Here is an 18,307-nt window from a genome sequence, read left to right as displayed (position 1 = left end):
CTGAGGTTTTTTACATGTGTTTTACAATAGGAGGAAAGGGGGCCCAGAGTGCTATCGATGTGATTAAAGTTGCCAAAAATGACAACTTCAGTTTTATTTTCATTTAGCTTTAAATAATTTAATGACAACCACTGTTTGACGTCATCAAGGCAGCGTAATAGGAGCTGAGGATGGTCTGACCCTGCTTTTAAAGGTAGATAAATCTGCAAATCATCAGCAAAACAGTGAAATGAGTCAAGATATACCATGTCATCAGTAGGTAATGCTGTATGAGGACCCCAAAAGCAAGCAATGATCAAAATAAAGAACCTCTGTTGGAGGTGCAAATGGAACAATCCAAAAAACAGATAAAAACAAAGTTCACTGGAACAGAGAAAAAAGCCTGGGAAGATATCAAGAAACAGCAGTAACAACACTAACCACAGTATGACAAAACAAACTGAGGGTATAAACACTCAAGAGGTTATGAGGGCAGAGTGGAGACACTTTTGGAATTACAGAGGAGTGACCTAAATCTAATAACGAGACATGGAGATGTAAACTAAAGGACACAACTAACAAAATAACACAGAAAGTAATGAAACAGGGATTCACTGAGGGAGACTAGACTATCCATGAGGAACAAAGGGGTAGTAGGGTAAAGTGAAAGCAGTACCATAACAGTAACTAGAACAAAAAGCTAAACTAAGTATCAAACTGAACATAGTTAAAGATCAAAATAACTTAAGACTCCAAAAAACAGAAAATGCTCGGTCAATGACCCAGGATCACTTCAATTTATGCCAAAAGTTAGGATTTACAAAAAGCATCTAATTAAAATTAATCAGAAAGAAATTAAATGAAATAAAGGAGGCCAATAGAATCTTAAAAAATGTTGCCATGTTAAAAGCTCAATATAATACAAAAAGGATCTCCAAAGGTAAAAATGCAGTGCTCGTGGTATGAGGAAGAAAAGCCATCCTCTGTCAGTCCTTGTAGAAAGTGATGAAGAGGATGGCTATTGAGAAGAATAGATAAACTGTACTTCTCATACTTTAATTGTATGCCATTTTCCCAACTTCCTTTAAGCATAAGTAAAAGCTCATTTGTTTTTTTGCCATTACGCTGCTCTCTCTGTCCAGTAGACGTATTTGGGTTTTTAGTGAAGATCCCTCTCACAGTAAAAGTTTCTGTACACATCAATAAAAAAGCAAATTTCACAGGTTTTACTTGTATAGAAGATGAACTAAGAAGACGAATAAATATTACAATAAAAGCCCTATAACAAGTTTATCAACTTTACATCTGTCAAACGTGCACATAGCGGATGGTGTCTAATTCATCAAAAAGAATGAAACAGCTTATTGACTTAAAAATGCAGTTTAAAAAAAAAAATCTAAATGCAAATGTGAAGCTTTTATTTAACAAAAAAGGAAAAGAAAACATGCATACCACGTTTATTTTACTGATTCAAAAACTGAGGAAAAAATGCTTAAAAATGTATCAATGATTAAAGCTTATGAGCTCTGGTTTAAGCACTCCACAGGCTGTAATTCTACACTCATACTTGGGTCTTTCATTGCAAGTTGAAGCTTCTTCTAACCTCCTCAGGACATCGAGACCCTCAACGACTTGACTGCAAAAGAGAAGAAAAGAGATTTAACTTCCCTTTTGAAGCTACGTGAGAGCTGTGGGAATTAAAAAGATGTCTTTCAGCTAAAATCAGATACACCAACCCAAAGGCAACATAGGTCTTATCCATCCATGGCGTTGGCTGTAGGGTGATGTAGAACTGGGATCCATTGCTGTGGGCACCTTTATTAGCCATTCCCAGGATGCCGCGCTTAGTGTGTGAAATGACAAAATTCTCATCTAAAAGAGGGGCAGGCACGTGCAAGTTCAGGTGAACATTTATAGAGGAAGCACAAGTAAATCAATGATGGCTTCTTCTTTTTCTTCTTCTTTTTCTTTAAGGATCACTTCAGTGGATCACACGCTATCGCCTAAATATCTGACACCATTCATGTGGAAAGTTATTTGTAAATATAGTAGATGTTAAAGTGCAGCCATCCCTTTGAAATATAGAACTTTAGCTTTTTGTTTAATATCTTCTGTCGTCCATGAACCTCCTCCTCTTTTCCTCCTGCCTGGCAGCTCCATATTCAACATTCTTTGTCCAGTATATCCACTATCCCTTCTCTGCACAAGTCCAAACCATCTCAGCCTTGCCTCTCTAACTTTGTCTCCAAACTGTTCAACCTGAGCTCTCCCTCTAATATACTCATTTTTAATCATCTCCCTTCTGGTCACTCCTAGTGCAAATTTTAATATCTTCAACTCTGCCACCTCCTGCTCGGCCTCTTGTCTGTTAATGGCATTGTCTCCAAACAATGCATCATAGCAGCTCTCACTACCATCTCCTACACATTCTCTTTCACTCTCGCTGCTCTCCTTCTGTCACAAACACCCCCGACATTCGTCTCCACCCACTCTACCCTGCCAGCACTGTCTTCTTCACCTCTCTTGTTGCTTTGAATGGTTAACCCCAGGCAATTAAACCTATTCACCTTCACTACCTCTGCTCCTTACATATCCATTTTCCACCCATTTCTCTCTCATTAACACACATGTTCTGTCTCGCTTCTACAGACTTTCATTCCTAGTTTGTGCAGTGCGTACCTCCACCTCTCCAGTCTCTCTTCCACTCACTCCCTACTCTCCCTACATATCACAATGTTGTCTATGGACATCATAGTCCAATAGTGTAGTTATATAGTATGTTCTAAACATAACGCTGTAGAGCATACCTTCAAACATTAGCCCGTAGATTGACTCGCCTCCATTTCCTTTCCTCTCTGGAGAAATATCTGCGAAATTTATAGGTACAGCCACAACTGTACTGCTGACTTTAATGAATACATTTAATGAATCCATTAAAACTATCTAAACAATTTATCAACATATTTATGAGAGTGTTTAATATATCACAGATCGTGAAATTTTCTGTATCTATATTTAAGTATGATGTCACATTATATTGATGTTTTTATACATGTGTACCTCCACCCTGCACCCATCCATTGGGCACAATCCGATGAAACAGAGAGCCTTTATAGCAGAGTGGGAAGCCACTCTGTGACAGTCCTTGCTCTCCTGTGCACAGACCCTCAAAGTTCTTGGATGTCTTTGGACAAATATCTGAGAAGAGCTGAGCAGAGCAGAGGAAACATGATATCTGATCACATCTGTAATGATCAAATATTTTCTTATCCGGGAGTTCAATGTTTAGACTGACTGTTTTAAAAGATCATTTGAAAAGTAGCAGGATGCAAATGAGTTTGGATCCTATGCCTTATGTGTCAAAGTTGGCTCACCTCAAACATTAACCTCCCCGCAGCTTCTCCCGCAATCTCAACATCCATGAAGACAAACTGATGCTACAGTGAAAGAGCATAGGCATGTTGAATATTTTATATAGTGAGAGGTGGACTCAAATGCACAATGCAAAATATCTGGAAAGGCATGGAGTTACACCAGACATGAGCAGTACTGCCAGAGATAAAGCGTGTAATCCAAGCAGGTTAAAGTAGCTGACTAAACTCAAGAGACCCAAGGAAAGAAACAGTGAAAAAGAAAGACATAAGCTTAGAACACTGAAAGAAGAATACGAGACTATTTATACACCTCGAGCACTTTTCCCCCCCAAACATGATGTTGTCATCAAATACATTTTTCAACAATAAAGTTTTAATATTGAGTGTGTGCTCCCTTTGGTTATTTTGATTAGGTATAAAATGTGCTGCATCCCAACATTTTTCGAAAGAATCTTACATGAATTGGTTTTCAAATCATATTCACGACTTTAAACAGTCATCAGAAAGATACACTTAATAAGCCACTTTTTTTTTTACTACTGTATTTGGAATCAAAGAGCAAATCAGCACCGTATATTTAGTAAATAAACTGTCTATATCAGGGCTGTCAAACACAAGGCCTGGGGGCCAGAAATGGCCTGGCAAAGACTCCAATCTGGCACACTGGAGAGCTTAGGAAACATGAAGGAGGGTGTAAATTCTGTATTTTTGTATTTTTTACAGCTTTTCCTACTGATAAATACCTCTCCCATGAACATAGAACACGAAATGAAATAAATGACACTAAAATTCAGCTTTTCAACTATGTACAAGAGAAATTTCTGTTTTTAGCAGAAAAAAATTTATTTTACAGAATTTTTACAGAGGTTCTGTAAAATAATAAAAATATTTTAATATTTTAATGTTTAATAGAATATTTAAATATGGTAAAATGAATTTGAATTTGAGGGCGGCACGGTGGTTAGCACTGTTGCCGCACAGCAAGAAGGTCCTAGGTTCAATTCCAACATCAGGCCGGGGTCTTTCTGTGTGGAGTTTGCATGTTCTCCCCATGTCTGCGTGGGTTCCCTCCGGGTACTCCGGCTTCCTCCCACTGTCCAAAGACATGCAGTTTGTGGGGATAGGTTAATTGGATAATCCAAATTGCCACTAGGTGTGAATGTGAGTGTGAATGGTTGTCTGTCCTTGTGTGTTAGCCCTGTGACAGACTGGCGACCTGTCCAGGGTGTACCCCGCCTCTCGCCCTATGACAGCTGGGATTGGCTCCCGCGACCCTGAAAAGGATAAGCGGTAGCGAATGGATGGATGGAAAATGAATTTGACTTCTCTGGTCAACATATTTTTACCTATAATGGATATTTAAGTGACAGTGTTTGCGTGACTTGCCCCAGTTTTCTGGAGGTGTTCGATGTAGTACTCCTCAGCAAGAGTCGTGTAGAAAGCTTGCGGCTGGGTGAAAGTGAAACCCCACTGATTCTTGGCCCAGCTGGCGAGATCCTTTTCATCACCGAGGAGACGGCCGTTCAGAAAGCACATCAGGCTACTGGAGTACTGCCACACTTCACCACGCAGCTCCTTGAATCACAAGTTTGGAACAACAATGAGCGTGCTGTGATTCAGCGTTCCAGAATAGCTGTAATGTCATAAATCACAGCAGTATTTTACTGTGTAGGTTTAGAGCATCAAGAACCCCCAGAAACCTGCTGTCGTCCACACGTTCACCTCCACTATTTATAACACCATCACTCATTTCAGATGATGCCATCAAACAACAACTAAAATTCTATATTTCAAAGGAAAGGCTGCATTTTAACTTCCGCTACATTTACAAATAACTTTTCCACATTAATTAATTATGTCAGTGTCACATTTGTCCATACAATATATTTCTATCTGACAGCAGTCGGGTTGAGTTAACCCCTTACTAAATATTATCATCCTTCTTCAGACTGTAAGAGGCTTAGCACCTGGTACTATGCCTATACTGAGCTCAAATTAGAAAATAGTGATGATGCTTCAAGTATTTGGATGTCCGGTCGAGATGTCCGACAGCAGATATGGAGACCTGTAAAAACACAGTTTTCCAGGCAGGATTAGACTGATATTTTATATGCAGCTTCACATTTATAAGACACAAATATCCTTAAAAGCAGTCTAAAATAGGTCATGTGTTTTTCCTCAGGTATGACCCCAAGTAACATATTCAAATGACCTTTTTTAGAAAGAGCGGATTTCTGTTAATATTATATATAATATTGTGATAGTGCTCTCTCTCTCTCTGTCTCTCTCTCGTATTTTCCTGATAACAACAATAATACTGAAATAATGTTTCATGGTCCTGGGTATTTCAGTTTTTTTGAGTTTTGGGATGTTTTGAGTTTTCTGCGAGCTCATGTTTTTTTGATTTTGTAATTTGATGTCCTTTGTCCTTTCAGTGCTTGCTCCCCTGTGTTTCCAGTCTGTGTTCCTCATTCAGTCACATAATCTTTAGTTATCATCTTTTGTGATCCAATTCTGTCTCCCCAGTTTGTCGTGTCTCCATGTTTCTTTATTGCTGCGTCATGTCTTAATCCTGATTTCATCCATTCATCCATCCATTCCCTTCTGCTTATTCTTTTCAGGGTCACTGGAGCCTAATCCAGCTGTCATAGGGCGAGAGGCAGGGTACACCCTGGACAGGTCGCCAGTCTGTCACAGGGTTAATCTTGACTTGTGTATGTTATTTACTCTTTTATTTTTGATAGTAGATAACGTTTATGTGTCAAACTTTGTCTACCAGAGAGTGAAACCTGACATGATGTATTGCAGCCAAGGTATTTACACTTGATGTAAATGAGGACCTAGTGCAACTATAGTAATGTCTTTTGGCTTTCATATGAATGGCTTAAGATTACGAATGTTTAAGGTTCTGCATATGTTAGCAAGGTGTGTTATTGCATTGTAGGCTTCATGATTATCCAAAATTAATTTTCACTTCAGGTCAGTTGGGATAAGTGATTAATAGAGGGAATTTTAGAAGAGAAACTATTCCACCATATAATCCTCTAATATGTTTATATGGAACAGCTGACTTGTACAACGTGCAAAAGAACACAAAACATTATTTAACATAAGATCACAAGTTTCTCCATAACCTCGGACCTCCATCTCTCTCTGACCTTCTGCACATTGCCACTCATTCACACTTGGAGTTACTCCTCGCCCGACCACTCTGGGCATTAGAGCTTTCCGCCAAGTGGCCCCTTGTCCTTGGAGCTCTCTCCCGCACCACATTCACAACATTGAGTCGTTCCCTATCTCTAAAGCCAGCCTTAAAACACATCTTTTGAAGCTTAGCTATTCTGTTTCATTTTAATTTTAAGATAAGATAAGCTAGAACTTTATTAATCCCTCGGGTGGGTTCCTCTGGGAAATTCGATTTCCAAAAAGCACAGCACCGACAGAAGTTACAGAATATTTTTATATATATATATATATATATATATATATATATATACACAGAGACAGAGACAGATATAAATAAAAAAACGAAGGGGATAAATAGAATAAATAGGAATAAAAATAAAATAAAAATACAAGTGAATTGCACTTTTTATTATGCTTTGAGTTTTAATTCTATGATTTCTTTCTAACTGCTTTATTTTATCCATACTGTGATTTTCGTATTTAATTGCTTGTAAAGTGTCTTTAAGTATTTCTAAAGCTCTCCATAAATACAATGCGTTGTTGTTATTATTATTGAATCCTCAGTATGAGGACTGAGTGAAGAGTTCAAGGACAAAGAACTTTGACATTGCGCTCACAGCTTTGCGTTAATGCAAAGCACTGATTACGCACTTGTTTGGATAACATCTGTCCTTCCTAAAAAATAAACCCTACTTATAACAACAATCAAAACCACAACATGCCCAAGTGTTGTATGTTGTGCAATTTTTCCATATATTGTGTGCTGCAGATTTTGTGAATCACATTTACATGACTTGTTTAAATATTCTCCTCCAGAAAGTGAAATTCTACACATACATATACAATAAAGGCCAGCCGCAAAAATATTCCTGTTTACAACTTTCAGTCACAAAGTGGACTTTGTGCCACTTGAGTAGCTCCAGCAGCTTTGTAACATCAGAAGCCAGCTCTGCATGGTGCAGACATGAGTAAATCTTGCTTTAATTTTCCTTTTTCTCAAAGCACTGCTCTTCTCTTATCAGTTCTCCTACCCCACCTTTTCTTGACCTTGATGATGTTAGGAAAAAGAGATAGGAAGGGCTTTTGGAATGCACCCTGATCATCATTGCTCCCCGTGTCTAATTTCTCAGCTGTTTCCACTTCCCCGATTGTTCTCTGTGTCTGTGTTTTTGTGTATGTATTGCTTCAGTCTTCCCTTGTCCTTGTTCTGATGTCTGTTGCCCTCCATCATGTGTTCCCTGTCAAATTCTGTTTGGCTTTTGTTTTCGATCCACCATTAAATACCTTATGTTAAATCCTGCCTGCTGTGTATGATAATAATTTCAGGTTATTATCTCAAACTTTTGAGTTATCTATGAGTAAGATGAAATTAAGAGAAACTAATCAACAATTTTGATGCACAGATGGAAAAAAATAGTTGAATCTATTAAAAATGTCCAAGAATTTGATCTTTGAGCTCATTCTTCTTTCAGCTGCTCCTTTTAGGATTTTGCCACAGCACCTCATCTGCTTGCATTTCAGATCACATACATAGAACTTGGCGACAGTGGGAAAGAAAAGCACCATTGTAACAGGAAGAAACCTCTGGCAGGATCAGGCTTAAGGAGCCAAGAAATGTTTGGTTGCTCAAGACAAATATAACCTCAAAGATTATGCATCTAGAACGCCTAGTGTTACTTTCTTTTTAATTTTTTAAAATTAATTTCAGTGTTTGGTTTAGCATCTTATTATCATTATCATTATTATTATTATCAGGGAAAGTATTTATCAAGGGGCAGGTTTAAGTTTTAACCAGTTTTTACAAAGCAAAAAACATTTTGTTACATACCTTCTTCTTGTCGCAGAGATACCCGTGCCACTCAAATTCAAAAAGTGGCCTAATTTCTGGATCCAGAAACGCCGTAGGAAACTGCAGTTTTAGTCCCTGTTGAGCAGAGTGGACAAATACGGGTGAAAGGTCAAAAGGTTAGGTGAAATTAAACCAGAGAAAGCGTTAGTTTACCTCGGCGATGCTTTTAGCAACGTGGAAACTGCAGTCTTTAAACACACCCACAATTTCAATGAGTATTTTTGAGTCCATGGTTGAAAAGAGAGCGACAGTAAACGGTGCCTCGTATCCATAGCAACGAGGATTTGAAGGCGCTTTAATATGACGTCTTATTTAGCCCGCCGGGTTTCGACCGACTCTGTGGACTGTTTCCTTCATTGCTACTTTGTCCTTCATAATTTATTGTTTATTTAAAGCTAAATTAATCTGTTAATAAATATAACGACTATCACCTTGTAGATGAAATGTAAAGCTCTCATCCACTTTGTTTTCAGAGCAAAGCCAATTAATGCAGAAACAAGGCAGTGTTAGTACGTAGACCTTTAACAAAATGGGACGCGGCCCAATGGCGCCACAGTTCGAAAACTCCGACTTGCTGTACAGTTTTTGTTGTTGTAACATTGGGGGTTTTAAAATACATTTCTCCGTTTTTAATTGTTTAAAATCCAATTGTGTGTAAATATGGGCGTTCAGGATTTGTGGTCTATCGTGGAGCCGGTTCGTGAGTCGGTGCCTCTGTACAGTTTGAGTGGAAAGACGCTGGCAGTCGACCTGAGTTTGTGGGTGTGCGAAGCCCAGCACGTCCAAGCAATGATGGGGAGAGTCACGAAGCCCCATCTGAGGTAATGTCCCCATAATAAACTCATCGCGCTGTTGCTTCCAAGTAACTATAAATTTAAAAGCTTTTCTTACTCCACGCTGTGTCCAGGAATTTATTTTTCAGGGTATCGTCCCTCACACTGATGGGGGTGAAACTCGTGTTTGTTATGGAAGGAGAGGCTCCAAAAATTAAAGCAGAAACCATGAACAAGAGGACAGAAACAAGATATGGAGGCTTCAAGAAGAGCACTGCTCCGAAGTTTGCAACAGGCACCAGCAGGGGGCGCTTTAAAGCCGTGCTGAGAGAGGTAGGTCTGTAATCTCCTGCTCAAAAGAAAACGTCTGTGGTTATCTCTGCCCACTTTTCAGCTTGCTACGACGGCATTTTTTTTAAGACGGTACAATTTAGATGAAAAAGCAAGATCTGTCAAGTTTAGAGAAAAATGTAAAATGATAAATATAAAAACAATGATGAGAAACCACCATTTTACTAGAAAAAAATGGTCAAACTTAGAGAAAACCATATAAATTCCATAAAAGAAGAAAATAAAAAAATGTCGAAGAAATTTTTAAATTTGGAGGAACAACATGAAGTTATAAGGACAAAAATAGCAAACTGGCAAGAATTCAGATTTAGAAGTTTTGAGAAAAAAGTTAGATTTTTGAGAAATAAAGAAAAAACAACAATAAACATGTACAGAAACATTTTTATATTACACCTATAGGAAATAACTGGCAAATTTACTTGAAAATATGAAAGTCTATTTGAAAATTTTATGACAAATTGTGTTTTTTTTTTTGTCAGGCAACAATATTTTTATTTACCTTTTCATGGTTAAGTTGTAAATAAAAATCAAATATTTGAACTCCTGGGATAAATTTCTCATTTGTAATTGTTACCTCCAGTGGCCTTACATCTCTTTGTACTCCCTCTGTAGTGTGCAGAGATGTTGGACTACCTGGGTGTACCTTGGGTGACAGCTGCTGGAGAGGCTGAGGCCATGTGTGCCTACCTGGACTCACAGGGCCTGGTGGACGGCTGCATCACTAACGATGGAGACGCTTTCTTGTATGGAGCCCGTACTGTGTACAGGAACTTCAACATGAACAGTAAAGTATGTCTGTGGAAGTTAATCTTAAGAAAAACCTCTTTGGAGTAATAAGATGCAGTTACTTGTGTAAATACGCTACAGATGGTTTGGAAATCCTGCAGCCTTGAAGCTATCATTCACTGACCTACGTGTATTTTATACTGCAGGACCCTCAGGTGGACTGTTACCAGACTTCTCGAGTGCAAACAGACTTAAATCTGTCCAGAGAGAATCTTGTCGGTCTGGCCATTCTCCTTGGCTGTGATTATATTCCCAAGGTAGTGAAGACACCTTAATCTGAAATTGGCTAAAGGAAAATCTGTAGTATCAATGCTTTTTGTTTACTGAATGCTTTCCTGTTTCCATAAGGGCATACCAGGTGTTGGCAAAGAGCAGGCTCTGAGGCTCATTCAGGCGCTGAAAGGACAAACACTCCTACAGAGGTAGAAAACACAAACACCCGTGAATGTAGCTAAGCAGTTTCTCTCTGAGTAGCCCGAGTTAAAAGTTGTGTTCGTGTTCTTTCTGATAACTACAGGTTCATCCAGTGGAATGAAGAGACCACAGAAGTGTTTGAAGGAGGTGTAAAGAAGGTTCCTCACTGCAACTTGTGTCGACATCCTGGTGAGTGGTGCCCTGCTTTGAACTCTGACCTCCACTCCTGATCCTGTGGCTATTTTAAAGCCTTTTAAACTGTCACGTCAAAACATGCAAGTATGTGAGAGATTTCAGCATCTGAGACCCCTTACTGACTGTTATTCTTTCGTTATCAGGATCAGCTAAGACTCACGAGTCCCGCGGATGTGTGCTCTGCGGCAGTAATCGCTTCTGTCAGCCTCAGGATTTCGATTACCAGTGTCCGTGTGACTGGCACCGCTACGAACAGACTCGCCAGGCCTTGTCTTTTGAGGCAAACATCAGGAGGTGAATGGCAATTCAGAATGTCAAAGCTGATTTTCTGCTATTTAATAACTATTTAACTAAACAGACAAGTTCTTATTTGCAGGAAAACACTGGCGAGTCAGCATTTTCCTTTCACTGAGGTACATTTTGATCTTTCTTTTTTATTTTTTATTATAACTTGACAAATAATTGGAGTAATTTTTAATGCTTAAACCATGTCTTGCAGATCATTCGTGAGTTTCTGGTTTCCAAAGATAAGCCTGTGTCACATTTTAAGAGGAGGAAGCCGAATATGCTGCTGATCCAGGTTAATGGGTTTGTAAATTATTAAGTGTAAGGTCATCTGTTCGGCGGGCTGTGTGTAAACATTTACGTTTTGTGTCTTTAGAAATTCGCCTATGATAAGATGGAGTGGCCGAAGCACTACACCAGCGAAAAGGTGCTAGTGTTGATGACCTACGCTGAGCTGATGAACCGAAAATATGGAACAGACATGTCCTGCCAAGTTGAGCCCATCCGGTAGTGTTACAGTTTTTAATGTCAGATAAGTTATCACTTTTATGATATTGTTATTATAACAGCTTTACATCCTTAACTTTCAACCTTTTTTTCATGCTAAAGAATATTTAAACCAAGAGTGAGGAATGGCGTTGCTTGCTTTGAAGTCATCTGGGGAACACCAGGTCAGTTTAAATCCCATGATGGGGAAAAAAGTATAATTTACTCACAGCATACAATAGAAGGGGAAGAAAAGTGACACTCAAGAATAAAAAGCTGATTTGAGTGACAGGAGTACTGTGTTTAGTGGAGGTTGGGGTGTAGGGTGCTCGTCACCGAGTCGTCTGTTAGTGACTGGCTGTGAGGTGGGGTTCAGAGGTGACAGATCAGTCACAACAGGCACTAGGTGCTAAAGTGGCTTCCTCCTCTGAGCTGGGAAATCTGTCATATTAAAGCCCCCTTAACTAACAAGCCCGTCTGATGTGAGTGGCCTCAGAAAATCTCAGCTAACTTAGATTGTTCTACATCAGAGGAAGGTGTTTTTATGCACGGGCCTCCTGACAGGCAGTTTCATGGCTGGGTAAGGCCCGTCCCGACAAATTAAGCAAATAAAGGATCTGGAGTGTATTCCAAGTGTTCAACGTGTATTTTTTAGCTTTTCACTGCAACTCTCAATATGAGCCACAAAAGAGATGCCAGTGTAAGTGAAGGAAGCCAACTGCTCCTTCCTCACAAGGGGTTGCCACACCAGGGAGCTCCAAATGTTTAATGTGACAGAGGTTTTTATCCCAGATAAAGCCATCATTAGACTAAAACAAAACAAACTAAAAGATCTCAGCAAAATAAACCTATTAGAGAGTTTGCAAAATATTTAGGCATGGCCAAATCTAAAATCTGGTGCAGTCTTAAAAATAATTAGTGAACTGATCAGCTCAGCAACACCAAAAGGACTGCAAGACCACAGAAGACAGCTAAAGTACATCATGACAGACTCATTTCCATGGCTAAGAAAAACAACTCCAAAACATGGTCTACAATCAAGAGGCACCTTCATGAATGGATATAGAGGGATCATTAACAACGTGCAACCCACTAGTTACACTCAAGAACAAGAGGGCCAAATTAGACATTAGACATAAAACCAAGATTAACTTGTACCAGGATTACGAGAAGAGAAAGAGAAAATGGCTAAGTATCCAAAGTACATCAGATCATCTGTCAAGCATGGTGGAGGTAATGTTATGACATGGGCTTGTATGGCTGCTGGTGTAACTAATTTACAAATGTTTATTGATGATGTGACTGCTGATAGATGTAGGATTTGGCCAAATGCTGCAAAGTGGATCAGACAGTGCTTCACAATTCAAATCGATAATGACCCAAAGCATAGTGCAAAAGCAACCCAAAAGGTTGGTGAACAATAGGCAAAGAAATTGGATATTCAGACGGTGCCTAGCAGAGCATCTCAAGGGAGGAAACAGCCATTCATTGACTGCAAAGGATTTTACCAAAGTATTCAAAACAATCATCATTTAAATGATAAATTTGTTCAGTTAATTTTGAACTTCTGAAAACAGGGAACTGTGCATAAAAGCGGCTGACAGTACAGGATTTTTGTACAGCCTCTTGAATTTAAGCTGAAAGTCGTCTCTACAATCACATCTTGATTGTTTGATTTAAAACAATGTGGTGGCGTACGTAAGCAAAACTACAAAAACTGTCATAACTACTTTTTTTTTTCAGCTAACTGTATCATCATCTGATAATTTTGTCATGGTTTAAAATAAGTAAATAATATGTAAATAAGTTGCATATTAATCTAAAAATAGCTTAATTTCACAAGGACATTGTCTCTCAAAATTTCTACTTCCTGGTGCTTTAATAACAAGAACAAAAGTGCTGAGAACTGCAATGATCAGTGAACAGGACATTAATGGACATTTAGATATTTGAATTTATTACTCACTTTTTAAGGCAAAAAATATGAAAAGTTTGAGGAGTTTAAATACTTCAGTGTGAGAAGTTGGAGCTGATGTTGATGTCTGTTCTGCAGAACATTTTGTGTTTCCTGAGGATCGGCCTGCAGAGGAACAGCGTGAGGTGAGGACGGTGGAGGAGGAGTCTCTGTTTCGTGTGGCCTACCCTGAGCTGGTGGAGACCTACCTCAGACACAAAGCTCTGGCTGAAGAGAACAAGACAAAGAGTAAGACAGAGATTTATGATATCCACTTTAAATGCACAAAGTCCATTTTAGCTATGTGCTTTACATCATTAAAGCACATGTCTCTGCTATGACAAGGCCATCCCGATCAAGGACACTTGCATCTTAAACTTGCGTCTCAACACTGTTTATTAAAGCAGCTGGGACACATACAAATGTAGCTGGTTCACAGCAGAGGCCTTGATTCAGCAATCTCATAGGCTCTGTTTTCATTTTATACAAACTGAGCTTTGAACACACAAATCATCACTGCTATCTAGATTTAATTCCTAGTTTGCAGGAAAACTAGGCACAGACACTGAAAAAGTATTAGGATTAACAGGAAACTAATTCAGATAATCTTCTGATAACGTGTCTTCTTTTACAGAAAAGAAGCCAAAAAGTAAAAAGGAGAAGCCCTCGGATGGTTTATCAGACCTCTTGGCTCAGATGACTCTTCAGAGTTCCTCTTCATCGAATTCTATGACTCAACAGCCAAAGCTGCTCCCTACGTTGGCAAGCACAGATGAACCAGAGGTTGTGATTTTGGACACACCGGTGAACCATAAGCAGAATGAAAGAGGAAAAGATGATCGCTCCAGCCTGAGTGATTGCCCCAATACTCCTCTGTCTCGTGCTGACTCTGAGCCAGTTGCTTCACCTTCTGTCTCTGCTGTAATTGCAGCGCTACACCTGAGTGATATCGACTGGGATGCTTTGTCCTTCACATCCTCTCCATCCCAACAAGCAGCTACCAGCCACTCCACTGGTCCAGAGCTAAATAAAACCACAGACAGTGAAACAGAGAGTCAAAAAACGGAGCAGAAAATCTCACCTGATGTCAAACCAGTAGACTCCAGATCTGCTCCAGAGCTCTGTTACTCAGAGTGTCCTCTAAGGGAGCGGGTGCTCATGAAGAATACAGCCAAAATCGTGAATCAGGTATGCAATGATGCAGTCAAGTCAAAACCCAGTGGACACATTTCCAGTGGGGTTAGCAAAGAATCTGCTGTTAAGAAAAATGAAGCACGTGCAGAAAAAACCCAGATAGAAAAGCCAGGTGCCCCGGCTCAAAGTAAAGCCAAAGACACATTTAACAACTCCAAAAAGCCGCCACACAAATATAAATTTGTCAGGACAGCTATTCAGTCATTAGTTGTCCCACCACAGAGGTGCCACTCTAACCCAGGTACAAGTGACAAGAAGGACGAGAGCATGCCACAGACCACCAAAAAGAGTGTGTGTATGAGCGTTCGTTCATCCAGTGAGGATAGCGACGTGGAGAACCAGAAGTGTGGACCTCAAAGACGGACAAAAACAAAACCTAAACACAAATTCAAAGGCAGCTTTGTTTCAGACTTCCCTCTGAAACCAGTTGCTTCACACGCAGCGACCCAAGCAACTGCAAAACCCGCTCGGAGCCTTCATTTAGCAAGACAAAAACCTCAGAGCAAACATTTTGAAAATAACAGCACACCTGTATCAACTGAAAACAACTGCCAGGATGTCCCAGCAGCTGATGTGGGTGCCAACATGTTCCTTCCCACTCCAGCCTCACCCATCACCGTGTCAGAGAGCGACGACTCTGTAATTTGTAGTGAGAGTCCGCTGCCACTGGCAGAGAGACTGAGGCTGAAATTTCAGAAGTAATCAGTGTGGTTACACGACAAAGGACAAAAACATGTAAGCTGTTGCTCTTTTAACACTGAAAGTTTACTCTGGACTTTGGAAACACTTGTAACATAAGCTCAAATATTAGATATGGAAGCTTGTGTTTTTTTTGTTGCCACTAAAAAAAAATCCAAAAACCTTTTACAGTATATAAGTCAAGATTTCAGGTTATCTCAAAATTTCAAATTAATAATGGGATATTTCAAGTTATTTTCTTCTACGTTTGAGTCAGGAAGTTGAAATTTTGAGATAGTAATCCAAATTTTTGACTTTCCAGTGGCAGAAACAAGCTTCCATAATAAATGTAAAACCACACTCAGCAGAAACTTTTTCTGTCACTAAAAAAAAAATAATTTTTTCCCATCCATAATCCAAAAATTTGTGATAATAACCTGAAATTTTAAGATAGTAATCCCCAAATTTCTGGATATTTTCTCAAAATTCCAACATAACAACTTGAAATTTCATGTTATTTTCTCAGATGTTTGATACAGTAAGGTCAAATTTTGAGATAATAACCAGAAATTTTAATGAATTAAAAACACTCAACAGAATATGACTTAAGTATGGAAGCTTGTTTCCGCCATTGGAAAAAAACCAAAAAAAAAAAAACCAAACCCCACATTGTTTTCATCCTTAAGTCAGTTACTGGTTATTATTTCAAAGTTTCACCTTACTAACTCAAACCTCTGAGAAAATGACTCAATATTGAGCATATTAATTATTAATATTAAAAATGTCTGCTTTTCATTGTCTCACAATTATGATTCTAATATCTTTGAGTTACATTTTCAGTCTTTTAATGTTTTATATACGAACCTGTTAACCAAGAAACGTAAATAGATTTTGCCATAAGCTTACTGTGAATGAAGCTTTCTCTAAAACAGAGGAGACCACTGTGCACAAATAAAGTTTAACATATTTAATACTAATGAAAAATGAGGTTTAATTTTAATGCACCAGAAGGAGGTTTTGGATATGCAGAGTGTTAAATACTCACTGATGGCACCACATGTGCTCATTTTCTCCCACCGCTGTTTGACAGAGCTGCAGGGAGGAGACCCTGCAGCTGACAGGAGGCACGGAGGAGGCTGAGCCATTGGATTTTTACAACCCACCAGAGTTGGTCCCCTTGATCCTGAGTGAGGCCTCACACCTTTTCAGACATGAAAGGTCTGGCAGGAGCTTGGTGACAGCTGCATCCTCTGCCCAAATAACAACTCTGTCCTATAACACTGGCTCTTTAATCTTATTTGTTTTATATTATTATTAGAACAAAAGCTTAGGACATAAAATATTAGTTTTTCATGTCCAGTTGGTGTGGTAAAGTAGAGTTAGTGGGATTTGTACACATTTAAAGGAGGTTGAAGTACAAGGACAGTCACTTTTAGGAATTTCCAGACAGGATAAAGAGTTTGGCTCTGCAAGTTTATCTTTTTCCAAAGTTCTGGTCTTTATTTATTTATGTTAACGTCCACGCTGAAGACACAAGCAGGCTTGCTTTGCCTGAGAAGCGTGAAGATCCCAGGTGAAGCAGCATCCTTCATTAGACAAATCACATCAAACTGATAATTGTCGTCAGGGAGACTTTAAAGTGTAAAGGAATCTAATTATTTTTCTTTCTATCACATTATCCCTCTATTTAGCCTTATTCACACCCCAGTGATAGACTAACGAACCATGTCCTCCGGGAAGGTCGCATTTTGGCACTTGCGAGTTTCTTTGAACTTTTGTCGCTACAGCTGTGAACCTTTAAACCTCCGGAGATCAGCTTCTGTATAAAACCACTTTGGCCAAATCACTTTCACACACTCTCCCTGCCGAAACCCTGAATGCCATCCGTCGCTGCTTGGTCGCCTGGATATCCAACATGAACCTGGATGTGGTTACAGCTGAAATATTGTCTGAGTGGAAGTGCCATGAGAGCGCCTTTGGAGAAAACCAAGAGTCACCTCAGCCCACTTCACCTGAGTCACAGAGAGAGTCAGTGTGCTCTTCACCGGAGATGTGCTACTCCAGCCAGCATCGGGAGATCAAAGACTTCACCTTCACGAGCCGAGAAGTGACTGCACCACCGGCGCAAAGGCAAGGCAAGCCAAAGATGTCCACCAAAAGACGCATGAAGGCCAGCGAGCGGGAGAAGATGCGGATGAGGAGCCTCGCAGAGGCTTTGCACCAGCTTCGGGACTACCTGCCGCCGGACTACAGCAAAAGAGGGCAGCCCCTGACCAAGATACAGACGCTCAAATACACCATTGAATACATCAACAAGCTTGCAGACCTCCTGAGTCGCACGTAAATGCACTGAAAATGGACCGTATTTGGACATTTCGTTTAGTTTCCTTATCTGTTTAATACTCATTTTAATACTTTCCTCTTATTTCTTTTAACAGTTATAATGTACATATTGTTTACTTTACTTGCACTTGCCAGATATTTTCTGTATATGAGGCATACTTTTGTTGGAATTATGAACTCAGTGTTTATGTTGACATAATTTGGAGAAGAGTCGTCGTACTTGATTCATACTTTTACCCTCCTGTTTTTATATTTTTTAGAATTTAAGAGAATTGGTAACGTTTTGCTGTGTGAATTTTGTATTTTTCTCAAATACTAAAACAGGTCGATTTGTATTCTGCTAAATGTTCTGCATTCATCGGCTGTTTTAATCCAAATGAGTTCTACAGTCATGCTTTTCCCCTCAATCTTCAATAAACGTGTGTAATGTGTTGAACGTGTGGCCCGTTTAATTACTGAA

General features: G+C 39.3%; 3 protein-coding genes across 4 annotated transcripts; 2 read left to right on the top strand and 1 right to left on the bottom strand.

Annotated features, from left to right (window-relative positions):
• Positions 1-1,380: 1,380 nt before the first annotated feature.
• Positions 1,381-8,689, bottom strand: ppil6 (peptidylprolyl isomerase (cyclophilin)-like 6). Of its 2 annotated transcripts, none has more exons than XM_086264261.1 (8): positions 8,542-8,689; positions 8,368-8,463; positions 4,740-4,928; positions 3,354-3,416; positions 3,040-3,187; positions 2,787-2,846; positions 1,716-1,851; positions 1,381-1,615 (listed from the first exon to the last, which is right to left on the bottom strand). In XM_086264261.1, the coding sequence occupies exons 1-8, from the start codon at positions 8,617-8,619 to the stop codon at positions 1,483-1,485; spliced, it is 903 nt and encodes a 300-aa protein (XP_086120387.1). In that variant the 5' UTR covers positions 8,620-8,689; the 3' UTR covers positions 1,381-1,482. The 2 variants fall into 2 exon arrangements, with proteins under 2 accessions (XP_086120387.1, XP_086120388.1); XM_086264262.1 differs by having other exon boundaries at positions 8,593-8,655.
• Positions 8,597-16,725, top strand: gen1 (GEN1 Holliday junction 5' flap endonuclease). The gene is made up of 14 exons (XM_086264260.1): positions 8,597-9,209; positions 9,296-9,494; positions 10,125-10,301; positions 10,445-10,555; positions 10,647-10,720; positions 10,816-10,901; positions 11,051-11,201; positions 11,284-11,320; positions 11,407-11,487; positions 11,569-11,699; positions 11,802-11,863; positions 13,732-13,881; positions 14,267-15,561; positions 16,595-16,725. The coding sequence occupies exons 1-13, from the start codon at positions 9,049-9,051 to the stop codon at positions 15,526-15,528; spliced, it is 2,682 nt and encodes an 893-aa protein (XP_086120386.1). The 5' UTR covers positions 8,597-9,048; the 3' UTR covers positions 15,529-15,561; positions 16,595-16,725.
• Positions 16,726-17,403: 678 nt separating this feature from the next.
• Positions 17,404-18,266, top strand: msgn1 (mesogenin 1). Its single transcript, XM_086264263.1, has one exon. The coding sequence runs from the start codon at positions 17,420-17,422 to the stop codon at positions 17,846-17,848; it is 429 nt and encodes a 142-aa protein (XP_086120389.1). The 5' UTR covers positions 17,404-17,419; the 3' UTR covers positions 17,849-18,266.
• The last annotated feature ends 41 nt before the right edge of the window (positions 18,267-18,307 follow it).

Source organism: Aulonocara sp. 'chitande type north' Nkhata Bay, linkage group LG15, assembly GCF_057382095.1.
Source record: "Aulonocara sp. 'chitande type north' Nkhata Bay isolate Kocher_YH1m ecotype deep benthic linkage group LG15, A_spYH_male_GT1.1, whole genome shotgun sequence".
In the NCBI taxonomy this organism is placed as follows: domain Eukaryota; kingdom Metazoa; phylum Chordata; class Actinopteri; order Cichliformes; family Cichlidae; genus Aulonocara; species Aulonocara sp. 'chitande type north' Nkhata Bay.
This window is presented reverse-complemented; position numbering and strand designations above follow the sequence as displayed.